Source organism: Eulemur rufifrons, chromosome 14, assembly GCF_041146395.1.
Source record: "Eulemur rufifrons isolate Redbay chromosome 14, OSU_ERuf_1, whole genome shotgun sequence".
Lineage (NCBI taxonomy): Eukaryota > Metazoa > Chordata > Mammalia > Primates > Lemuridae > Eulemur > Eulemur rufifrons.
In genome coordinates, this window is record NC_090996.1 from 35,262,168 (window position 1) to 35,272,645 (window position 10,478).

The window sequence follows — 10,478 nt, forward strand, 5'->3', positions numbered from 1 at the left end:
ATAACTATTCATTTAATTCTTTTTTTTTTGAGACAGAATCTCACTCTGTTGCCTGGGCTAGAGTGCTGTGGCGTCAGCCTAGCTCACAGCAACCTCAAACTCCTAGGCTCAAGCGATCCTACTGCCTCAGCCTCCCGAGTAGCTGGGACTACAAGCATGCGCCACCATGCCCGGCTAATTTTTTCTATATATATATTTTTAGCTGTCCATATACTTTCTATTTTTAGTAGAGACAGGGTCTCGCTCTTGCTCAGGCTGGTCTTGAACTCCTGAGCTCAAACAATCTGCCTGCCTTGGCCTCCCAGAGTGCTAGGATTACAGGCGTGAGCCAGCGCGCCCGGCCGATATCCATTTAATTCTTATTTCCTCCTGTGTGACTTGGGGACATTAAGAGTAATCTTTCCTCCAATATTAGGATTAAGGCAGACAAGGCACTTAAAGCCCTAGGCATTGAGTGCTTGGTTCCAGATGACAAGCCCCTCAGGCCAATTCAAAGACAGAGCTGTCGGGTGCACTGAGGCAGGATATCGCAGCACCTTGCAGGGCCAGGAGAGCCCAGAGATGTGTGCCAGCAGACTGGTGGCAGTTTGGTGACCCTCCCTTCTCCCCCCTCTTCCCATGGCCAGATTCAAGGGGGGGAGCCAGGCAGCAGCCCCAGCCCCTCTACCACCCATTCTTCAGGACAGTGTCTTGCACACCTCGAGGGCCAGCAACTCATTCTTCCACCATTCCTGCCTTGGCCCCCCAAGCCCTGTGCTCCAACCCCCAGATCTTGGGCATGGGGGACAGCAAGGAAGCTGCAAGGGACCCAGGGGTGGGCGGGGTAGCTCCACAGGGTTGGGGCATCGGCGGGGAATTCCATTCCAGCCAGTCTTCCGGGTGCCTGGGAGCCTCCTGGAGGGCAGAGGGGCGGCGCAGTCGTCAGCGGTCAGCCGTGCCCACACACTGCAGAGGCCCACAGCTGGGAGGTCACAGCAATGGCAGGCCCCCGGCACCCCGTTTCAGTGCGCGCGGCAGCCCTGGTGCAGATTAAGCAGCTCCAGGTAAGACCTGGCTAGGTCCCTACCGGTCCCAAGGGGGAGGAAGAGGGGTCCTGAGTTGCCTCCAACCTTTCCTCCCGCAGACTTTCGCCTTCTCAGTGCACTGGTCAGACGGGAGTGACACTTTTGTGCGCAGAAGCTGGGACGAATTCAGGCAGCTCCAGGTAAGTGACCCTGGGTGACCCCAACGGACGGTCTTGGCTCCCCCCCACCCCGGCCGGCCAGCTGCCTCCCAGAGCACGACTCACCAGTGATCCCCCCCTGAGGGCCTCCCTTCCTGTCCTCTCGGGCTTCCAGCTCCTAAGATCTGGGCCAGGGACCCCGCCCTGCCAAGGGTGCCTGGTGGGCTCTCCAAGACTGATACCCTGGTTCGTGCCTTCAGAAGACCCTCAAAGAGACCTTCCCGGTGGAGGCTGGCCTGCTGCGGAGATCTGACCGCGTTCTCCCCAAGCTTCCCGGTCAGGCCAGTGGGGAAGGCAGCGCCTTGTGGGGAGGGGAACGGGGGCCCCGGGGGTGGGTTCCACAGTGTGCCTTTCTGGTACCTGAAGATGCACCGCTGTTGGCGCACGGGGGACGCACGGGCCGAGGCCTGGCCCGCCTGCGGCTGCTGGAGACCTACTCACGGACACTGCTGGCGACTGCAGAGCGTGTGGTGCGGAGCCCGGCGCTCACCAGCTTCTTTGCACCGCAACCCCTCGACCTGGAGCCCCAACTGCCACCGGGCAGGTGCCTGACCCACCCCCAACTCCAGGGCATTTGGAGGCTGGGTGGACTTGGGGATCCTGGCGAGCCCACCCACCCAACCTCTCCCATGTGCCGGCTGCCCTTCCCAGCCTGGTGATCCTGCCCACCCCTGAGGAGCCCCTATCCCGCCCTGCTGGCAACCTCGCCATCCACAGCCTGGAGACTCAGAGCCTGCGCTGCCTGCAGCCCTTCAGCACCCAGGACACGCGGGGCAGGTCTTTCCACGTGCAGGCCCAGGAAAGCCTAGACGTGCTGCTGCGACACCCCTCAGGTAGGGCCCTACTGGAATGGGGATTCGCCCTCTGACCCCTGGTCCTGAGTGGGCCTCGGGATCTGAGTCCCCTCCCACTTGCTGCGCACAGGCTGGTGGCTGGTGGAGAACGAGGACCAGCAGACGGCCTGGTTTCCAGCTCCCTACCTGGAGGAGGTGGCCCTAGGCCAGGGCCCAGAGGGGGTGCCATCCATGGGGAGCAGCGGTATGACCCTCCCCTCCCCCACCGCTATCACTGCACTGTGTGGCAGACTGGGCCAGAGAAAGCACCAGAGAGGGGAGGGTAGCGGTGACAGGGGCCCAGGAGCACATGCTTAGTCATCACAGCTAGAGGGAGCCCCAAATGGGTTTAGAGTGGTCTCTCAGCACAAAGCCAGGCATAATGGGAGAACCCGGAGAAAAGTGGGGGCCCTGGCCTCTGTGGTCCCACGGTGATCCCCAAACACCCACCCCTAGGCCCCCAGTTCTGTGCTTCCCGCGCCTACGAGAGCAGCCGCACAGATGAACTGTCAGTGCCTGCGGGGGCCTGTGTGCGTGTGCTGGAAACGTCCGACCTTGGCTGGTGGCTGTGCAGGTGTGGGAAATGGGGCTGGGGTGGGGTGGGGAGCCTGGGAGGCGGGCGGCTCCCTAACCAAGCCCTGACCCTCGCAGGTATGGTGGCCGTACGGGACTCCTCCCCGCAGTGCTGCTGCGGCCGGAAGGGCTGGGCGCGCTCCTCCGTGGGCCCGGGTTCCGTGGTGGGGAGAACAGAGCTGGTGAGGCCCGCGGCGCCCCTGACGCCCCCCAGGCCAGGACCTCTGCCCCTCCCGTGCCTGCCCGACCCCCGCTGAGTGCCATCCAGAGCCGCTGCTGCACCATCACCCGCAGGGCACTGGGACGGCACCTAGGGCCCCAGGGCCCCCCTTGAGGGCTGGAACCACATGGGGGGGGCTGCGCTGTGCACGCCATAACCCCCGTGGGCCGAGGATCAGCAGGATGCCTGCCCCTGTCCTGACTGTCCCTGTCTGTGGCTGCACCATCCCCAGCGCTGGGGGAGGAGCAGAGGTGGGGTGGTCGCTGGCTGGGGGGCGAGTTCCCATTTCCTCTGAGTAAAACTCTCTGAATGACCCAAACCCAGTCTCACTGTGCTGAGGGGCTGCCAGGCCAGGGTGCAGGGGTGGGCAGGCAGGGTGGAGACCGACAGGCCCTGATGCCCACAGCGGCTGGTCGAGGTTGTGGCCAGAGACCTGGGACGGGCAGCCCACGCAGCCACCCAGAGCCGGGATAGGAAAGGACACCTTTATGTGATTCAGAGGGCTGGGGGGCTGCAGGGAGAGTGGGCAGCTTCATGTTGTGCCACAGGAAGTCCAGGAAGGTGGCTGCCTGCAGTGTCCTGCTGAGCCGCTGAAAGTGCCGCTCTGGGGGAGGACAGAGGGAGGTCAGGGGGGTCCACACACCCACCAGGCAGCTCCCCCCTCAGGCCACGCCCACGCACCAGTGTAGGGCAGCAGGGCCTCAAGTGCTGCCCGCACACCCTCGTAGGCCAGCAGCTCCTCCGGGGCCTCGTGCCGAAGGAGCACGCTCAGCACAGCCTGGGCTTCGTGGCAGTGCCGTGAGTTGGTGTTCCATGTGACACAGAAGCGCAGCAGGGCCTCTGTAGGCAAGAGAGTTGGTCACCCTGCCTGCGGGGCCATTCCACCCTGACTGGCCCCTGCACACTGGGCCACCCACCCCCTGCCCGGCCCCTGCCCGCCAGCCCCGGACCTTTCTGGTCTCGCCGCAGGCGGAGCACAGTGGCTTCCAGCTTCTCGCAGGCCTCAGGGTCCCTCCGGATGGCTGTGGGAGGAGGGAAGACTGAGCCCCAGAAAAGGGGCTCATGGTCCCAAGCCCACCCTCCCTGCCCCTGGGGCGGGGGGCACTGACCCTGGATGACGGTCAGCACGGTATGGGGCCGGTCCAGGGAGATGGCCAGGCCCAGAGCGCGCAGGTACCGCTTCTCCTGGAGCAGGTTGTCCAGTTCTTGCTGCCTGGTGGGGCGGGGGAAGGAGGCCGTTGAGGACTCTGGCTGGGGGGCTGAAGGCAGCACCCCCGGCTCAGCAGGCCTGGGCCTGCGCACCCACTGGTGGTGAGCACGGCCCCCAGCCTGTTTCCCTACGGCACAAGCAGGGGTGACGCTGCACATCCCCTGACCACAGACTTACTTGACCACCTGTTCCTCCTGCCTGGCCTGCTCCTCCGCCTGCTCTGCCTCAGTCACGTCCTGCGATCAGACTAGTGTCAGAGGGGACCCTCACACTGCCCCACCCCTGCCCCACCCCTTGGGGCCCACAACCTTCCAGAGGATGACACGGGAGTCACTGGCGCCGGTGAGGGCACGGTCATCCAGCCGGCTGCAGTGCAGACCCCACACCTTGTCCTCGTGGGCGTCCAGCGTCCGCACACACTCGTTGTTCTTGATGGTCCAGAGCTTCACAAGCCCATCAGAGCCACTGGGTGTGGGGTTGGAGAGGCTCAGTGCTGGGGCCGGTCCCCTACCTTGCCCTCGCACCTGCCTTGCCCCACCTCTCACCTAGACAGCAGCTGCGTGCCTCGGCTCACAAAGGCCACCTTCAGCACGGAAGCGTCGTGACCCTCAAATGTCTGCAAGGTGGGGAAGGGGAGGGCATGAGATGTCACCAGGGTGGGAGGGCTAGGCCTGGGGGACGTTGCTGACCTTGAGACAGCTGAAGTCCTGTAGTGCCCAAAGCTTGATGGTGCCATCAGCCGACGCTGTGGCCAGCACTTGGTCCATGGGTGAAAACTGGACACACCAGAGGCCGCGGCGGTGGCCTGAGAAGACGCCCAGCAGCTGGCACTGCGGCAGGGCCCACAGCTTGGCCGTGCGGTCCTGTGAGCCTGTTGCCAGCAGCTTGTCATTGGGGGCAACAGCCACACTGTTGATGTCCTGGCGACGGGAGCAGGCAGCAGCTCAGACCCCCACCCAGCAAAGGCTCAGCCACCGCCCCAACCCCATGGCCACGTGTGGTCACCTTGTCATGGCAGCGCTGGGTGGTCTGGGCCTGCAGGAGGAGGGGGCCACTGTCTGGAGCTGTGCTCTTAGACACCAGGGCTTCAGGAAGGGGCCACAGCTTCACGGTGCAGTCCTGGCTGCCAGTCACCAGGAAGGACTCCTTCAGCCTGTGGCCCGACGGGGGGAAGAGGAGGCGCTGCCGAGCCCTGCCCAGCCCTGATCACCAGCGCACCACAGGTCTGGCCTGCCGGACCCCAGTCCAGACCAGAGGGACTATCCCAGGATGCAGACTGGCTGTGCCACCCCCAAACACCCCAGGGGCCAAATCCCTTTCTGCACTATCCACCCTCGGTGACCCCATACCCAGTGACTTGGCCCCAGCCCTAAACTGCCTTGTTTAGTGTCTCTCCACCCCAGCACCCTCTGCCTCACCAAAGCCACTTTCCAGGAATCCCCCCACATCCATGGTGCCCGGGGGCTCCACCACCCTGTTCGCTGTTCTACATCCCTGCTCAAAGAGCACACCAAAGCCACCACCACAGCCACTGCCTCCTCTGCTGCTCCCCTGAGCTGCAGCACCCACTGGCAGGCCTGGGCCTCTGCCACCTCTGCCACTTCCGGGTCCAGCCCTAACCCGCTACCTAGAGCAGCAGATGGTCCCCACGCTGTGTGTGTGCCCGGAGCCCTGAGCCACACAGGCCACCTGGCCAGCCTTGTTCATCCTCCAGATACGGACGCTCTGATCCTGGGGAGAGAGGCTGGGCTGTGGTCCTATAGCCTTGGCCTCCCCTCCTGGGGCGCCCATACCTCTATACCTCTCAGGTGCCTCACCTTGGCACAGCTGGCAAAGAGCCACCCCTTCCGGAACACATCCAGGGCCAGGACAATGTCTGGGAAGAAGTGTCAGGCTGAGCGCTCGGAGACCAATCATCACGAGGTTGGGGTGGGGGCAACAACCCCCTGGGCATGAGCTGGGCTCCACTCACCTGTGTGGCCGTGGAGGATCTGGCAAGACGACGTCTGTAGCTCAAACACTTTCAGACAGGGGCTGTTGGAGGCCACAACGACGTGGGAGTCCTCGGGCCCAAGGAACCGGACATCCAAGACCTCCTCACTGTAGCCCGCGAACTGTGGGGGCCGGAAGGTCAGCAGCCAGGACCTGGCTAAGTGGAGGGCTGGTGCCCCCACCCCCAGGCTGAGCAGGGGAGGTGCTCACCTGTTTCTGCAGCCGCAGCGAGCGTGCCTCGTAGAGCAGCAGATTGTGGTCGGCGGTGACGCTGAGGAGCAGGCTGGCAGCGTGGGCCAGGGCGCAGTGGGTCAGCTCCCGCCCGGGGCCCGGCAGCCGAGGCTGCGTGTACACACACTGCCCAGAAGCCGCCTCCCACACGCGCAGCATGCCTGTGTGGGGATGGGGCTGCTGAGACTCAGGTCCGTGGGCCTCGCCCGGCCCCTGCTGCCTGCCGTGCCCTACCCCCACACACCTTGGTCGCCAGCTGTCAGGAAGTGCAGGCCTGGAGACTTCACACCCAGCTCAGGTGCCAGTTCCTCTGGCAACAACACAGCAGCCTCCACGCTCTGGGAACGAGCTGAGTCAAAGGCTGCAGCCATGTCCCCTCCCTGCCCAACTCATTGGCCCTGGCCCCCAGATGCCCCCACCTCAAACACTGGCACAGTCCTTGTGGTCTGGCGGCTGCGAAGATCCCAAACAATGCAGATCTTGTCACGGCCGGAGCTGCAGGGAAACAGCCACCTTAGGTCCAGAGTCTCAGCCTTGGCCTCCCCTTCCTACCAGGGACTGCCACTGACCTGAGCATAGTGTGGCCGTCAGTACTGAAGGCCAGCGAAGTGACAGCGCTGTAGTGGGCAGTCAGCACAGCTAGGCACGACCTGTCCTGCAGTGACCACACGCGGATGGCAGCGTCCGCGGCTGAGGAGAACAGTAGCAGGCGGGCAGGGTCCGGGTGGAAGGCCACCAGACTGCGGGGACAGGTGTGACAGGATGGGTGAGCTGTGCGCCCTGAGCATGGTGCCTCTGCATGCCCACCTCCTGCTGCCCCCACTCACTGCACGACACCATGTGAGCCCCGAAAGTGGTGTGTCCCGTAGTGCTGCACTATGTCCCAGATGCGCACGGCCCCATCACAGCCACCTGCAGGAAAGCGTTTGAGGTGGGGGGCTGGCGTGCCCAAAGCCCCTGGCCCCGTGCCCTCCAGCCCGTCTGCCCCACTGGGGGCCTACCTGTGGCTAGCAGTGTGGAGGTGGGGTCAAAGGCCATGGTGGCCACGGGGGCTGTGTGTATCGCTTTCCACAAGCGGGTAACACTGCCCTCTCGCCAGGCCCACTGAGCCAGCAGCAATGCCCGGCTGGCTGTCACCAGCACCTGGGGGAGGGTGCAGTTCAGCTGATAGGTAGAGACATCCTCATCCACTCAAAGCGTAGGAAGGAGGCACCAGAACTTGTCTCCCATCCCTGCCCCACATACCTCATCATCGGGGCTGAGATCAAAGGCCGTGATGTCCTCCTGGTCCTCCTAGAGAAAAGAGTGGGTGCCCAGAGCACCGTGTGCACAGGCTGCTCTCCCCACTGGTCCCCTCATACACACCCACTCTGCCCTCACCTGCTCCAGGCTCCGCAGCACAGCCCCCGAGGCCACCTCCAGGACATTGACTCTGGTACCACAGACGCAGAAGAGGTGCTGGCCGGTCCGGTCCAGCTGGGCACAGAGGGATCTCAGCCAAGGTAACAGTTGGCACCCCCATAGCTTCCGGCTGCCCCACCACCCTGCCCGCCCCGGGGTGGTACCTGTGCTTTTCCACCCTTGTAGAAAGGCTCAATCTTACGCTCAACAGCATAGCTGGAAAGAGAATAGGGGAGTCAGTGACCACCCACCCCCTTGGTCCTCAGTGCCTGGCCCTGTGCTGGGTGCTTTTCCAGAGGTAAACCTGATAGGCCCCTGCCCTTGAGGAGTTCCTGGGCAGCAGCAGGGACCCGGGGAGAAAACTAGCAGAACTGTGGGTGGGTGTTGGTATCCCCAAGTGATGGAAAAGTTGTCACCCAGAACTGGCTGGTGACCCCCACAGTGCACCAAGCAGAGGCAGTCCACCAGCCCAGTCTTCCAAAATTCCTTAGTGAAGACCAGGCAGGACACTAGGGGGTGCCCTGAGGGCAGCCAAGCCTGGGTAACAGCCTAGAGCACCACCCTCCTCAGCGTCTTCATCCCTGACATCCAGCACGCCCGCTCCCCGCCCTGGCTGCCCACCTACACTTTCTTGACCCTGCTGCCAGTTACATTCCTCACACTCCTCCCAGAAGGGATTTTGCTGGCCTGTCCTGTGTTTTCCTTTGCTCTCACATTGCAGCCCATTGCTCCAGGCCCAGCCTGGTGACAGGTTTTCTATTTTCTGCCTGTCTGCCTGTTCCCTGCAAGAGGCCTGGGCTTCTTTTCCCGGATTTCCATGCAATCCCAGAAGTCTGACTGCCAGGATGAAACCAGGCCCTCATCCCCCTGCACCCAGCTGACCCTCCAACAGAAGTGCTGCAGGCACTGGGTCTTCCCTTTGCTAGTGCCTGTCACCACCTAAGACCCTCAACCACTGATGAAAATGATTTATCCCACGAAACTGCGCTCCCCAGGGTGGGGGCTGAGTCTGTTCCCTCCCAGGCACTAAGCACTTAGCTGTTCAGCAAAAGTCGGGGACTGAAGGGACACAGGATTCAGGGCCTCCCGGGCCACTGCGGACCCGCCCGGCCCATCTCCGCTCTTCCGGCTCCCCAAACAGGAAGCCAGCAGGTGAAAGTCGCCCAGGCTACCCGCCCTCCTTCGTCTCCCACCAGCGCCCAGAAGGAGCCCCGACTTATGCTCAGCCCTCCCCTTCCTCCTCCTCTGGGATTTCTCGTCCCCACTCTACCCCCACAAACCGGCTGCTTAACCACGCTTGCTGCGCCCTGCCGCCCTGCTCGCTGGGTGTCGGCTTCCACGACCCCGCGGGCCAGGCCGCACACAGCCCACTCCACGGCCCGCGCTGCCTGCTCCACGCGCGCCTCTGCTAGTCCGGCTGCTAACCCGGCTTAACTCGCCGGGCAGCGCCCGGGCTCACTTGGCCTTGAAGCGGCTCGCTCCGGCTGCGGTCTCTGCCATGTCGCCGCCGCCGTCGCCGCTCCCGCGGAAATCGGCTTGAACCACCACCGCCGCCACCGCGTGAGGGAGACCTTCCCGGAACTGCGCACTGCGGCGCGCCACGATGGCGTCACCGCGCGCCATTACTGTGACGTCATCAACGCGGGCGCTCGGCGCCATCTTTGCTGTGGGCAGTGGCTGCCGCGTCGGGAAGCGGAAGCTGGCAGAGGCGTTTCTGGTCTGGAAGGCGCGTGGGCATGTGGGCGTATACTGGTGAAGGGGTGGGGTAACCCGCGCCCGGTCTGGTCTCAATGGCAATTTAAAAAGGCTTTCGTAGAAAGCGTTTACTCGTGCCCTCAGCATTCTGGGATTTGGGGGCAGCCGTGGTCAGCTGTTGTCATTGAGTAGAGCGAGCCCTAAAGTAGGCCGTGTGTCGGGGCTCCCGCTCTGGCATGATAAAGAATGCAAGTAAATCAATAAATTGGGTAATTTCAGAGTCATTCACATATTCATTGAGCACCTTTTGTGTGCAAAGCAGTGTTCCGGGCACCTGGGGGACACCAGAGAGGAAAACGAAAATCCCCGCCCTGGAGTAGCTCTTATTCTCAAAGGCTGAGGGTGGGGGTGGGGCAGGGGCAGGAGCAGAACAGGGAACGCCCTCAGTAGTTAAGTGGTGTGTGCCATGGAAAGACAGATTAGCAAGGGCTGGAGCGGAGCGCAGGAGGTGCAGTTCATCCAGGCTGAAGTGCAGTGGCAGGATGATAGTTTACCTCGCCCTCAAACTCCTGGGCTCAAGCAATCCTCCTGCCTCTCAGCCTCCACCACGCCGGGCTAGCCTTTTTATTTTTGTAGAGCAAGGTCTCCCTATGTTACTCAGGCTGGTCTTGAACTCTTGGCCTCAAGCAATCCTCTGGCCTCAGCCTCCCAAAGTGCTAGGATTAGTGCTAGGATTACAGCCAGGAGGTGCAATTTTTTTTTTTTCTTTGCCAAGGGAAAAAGAAACTTGGAAAGGATGTGCAATTTTAAATGGAGTGTGAAGGAGGCTTTATTGAGAAGGTGACACCTGCGCAAACACTTAAGTTGGAGGAAGCAGCCCAGGCTGAGGAACTGCCAGCACATAGGGGTGCCGCGGGGTTGGGGGGGGGGATTGGGGTGCCTGGCATTTAGAAGACACAACAAAGTGTATGTGGCTGCAGGGAGTGTGGAGAGAATGTAAGGGCAGAAGGGCAGAGAGAATGTGGAGCCTTGAGCCATCGTGAGAAGTGGCTTTTACTCTGAGTTAAAGGTTTTGAGCTGTTTGTGCTGCTGGCTATGAAG

At 62.6% G+C, this 10,478-nt stretch overlaps 2 protein-coding genes across 5 annotated transcripts; one reads left to right on the forward strand and one right to left on the reverse strand.

Annotated features, from left to right (window-relative positions):
• The first annotated feature begins 383 nt into the window (after positions 1-383).
• On the forward strand, positions 384-3,049 carry NOXO1 (NADPH oxidase organizer 1). Of its 4 annotated transcripts, none has more exons than XM_069486291.1 (8): positions 384-1,043; positions 1,124-1,204; positions 1,423-1,516; positions 1,589-1,766; positions 1,874-2,055; positions 2,147-2,260; positions 2,512-2,629; positions 2,707-3,049. In XM_069486291.1, the coding sequence occupies exons 1-8, from the start codon at positions 978-980 to the stop codon at positions 2,960-2,962; spliced, it is 1,089 nt and encodes a 362-aa protein (XP_069342392.1). In that variant the 5' UTR covers positions 384-977; the 3' UTR covers positions 2,963-3,049. The 4 variants fall into 4 exon arrangements, with proteins under 4 accessions (XP_069342392.1, XP_069342390.1, XP_069342394.1 ...); XM_069486289.1 differs by having other exon boundaries at positions 1,423-1,498; XM_069486293.1 differs by having other exon boundaries at positions 1,426-1,516.
• Positions 3,050-3,174: 125 nt separating this feature from the next.
• TBL3 (transducin beta like 3) lies at positions 3,175-9,221 on the reverse strand. The gene is made up of 22 exons (XM_069485712.1): positions 9,142-9,221; positions 7,847-7,898; positions 7,662-7,757; positions 7,527-7,574; positions 7,283-7,424; positions 7,109-7,193; positions 6,851-7,021; positions 6,701-6,776; positions 6,526-6,619; positions 6,261-6,442; positions 6,031-6,172; positions 5,876-5,934; positions 5,686-5,789; positions 5,064-5,211; positions 4,748-4,978; positions 4,604-4,674; positions 4,367-4,523; positions 4,236-4,294; positions 3,958-4,061; positions 3,799-3,870; positions 3,530-3,688; positions 3,175-3,452 (listed from the first exon to the last, which is right to left on the reverse strand). The coding sequence occupies exons 1-22, from the start codon at positions 9,180-9,182 to the stop codon at positions 3,175-3,177; spliced, it is 2,571 nt and encodes an 856-aa protein (XP_069341813.1). The 5' UTR covers positions 9,183-9,221.
• Between the last annotated feature and the right edge of the window lie 1,257 nt (positions 9,222-10,478).

Bases quoted from the DNA above. Each gene is read 5' to 3' on its own strand.
- TBL3 (XM_069485712.1), bottom strand. From the start codon at position 9,182: ATGGCAGAGACCGCAGCCGGAGCGAGCCGCTTCAAGGCCAA. The intron at 5,790-5,875 runs GTGAGGCACCTG...CTCTCTCCCCAG, and splicing joins TCTTTGCCAGCTGTGCCAAG to GATCAGAGCGTCCGTATCTG. The intron at 4,524-4,603 runs GTGAGAGGTGGG...CCCCACACCCAG, and splicing joins GGCACGCAGCTGCTGTCTAG to TGGCTCTGATGGGCTTGTGA.
- NOXO1 (XM_069486291.1), top strand. From the start codon at position 978: ATGGCAGGCCCCCGGCACCCCGTTTCAGTGCGCGCGGCAGCCCTGGTG. The intron at 2,261-2,511 runs GTATGACCCTCC...ACCCACCCCTAG, and splicing joins GCCATCCATGGGGAGCAGCG to GCCCCCAGTTCTGTGCTTCC. The intron at 2,630-2,706 runs GTGTGGGAAATG...TGACCCTCGCAG, and splicing joins CTTGGCTGGTGGCTGTGCAG to GTATGGTGGCCGTACGGGAC.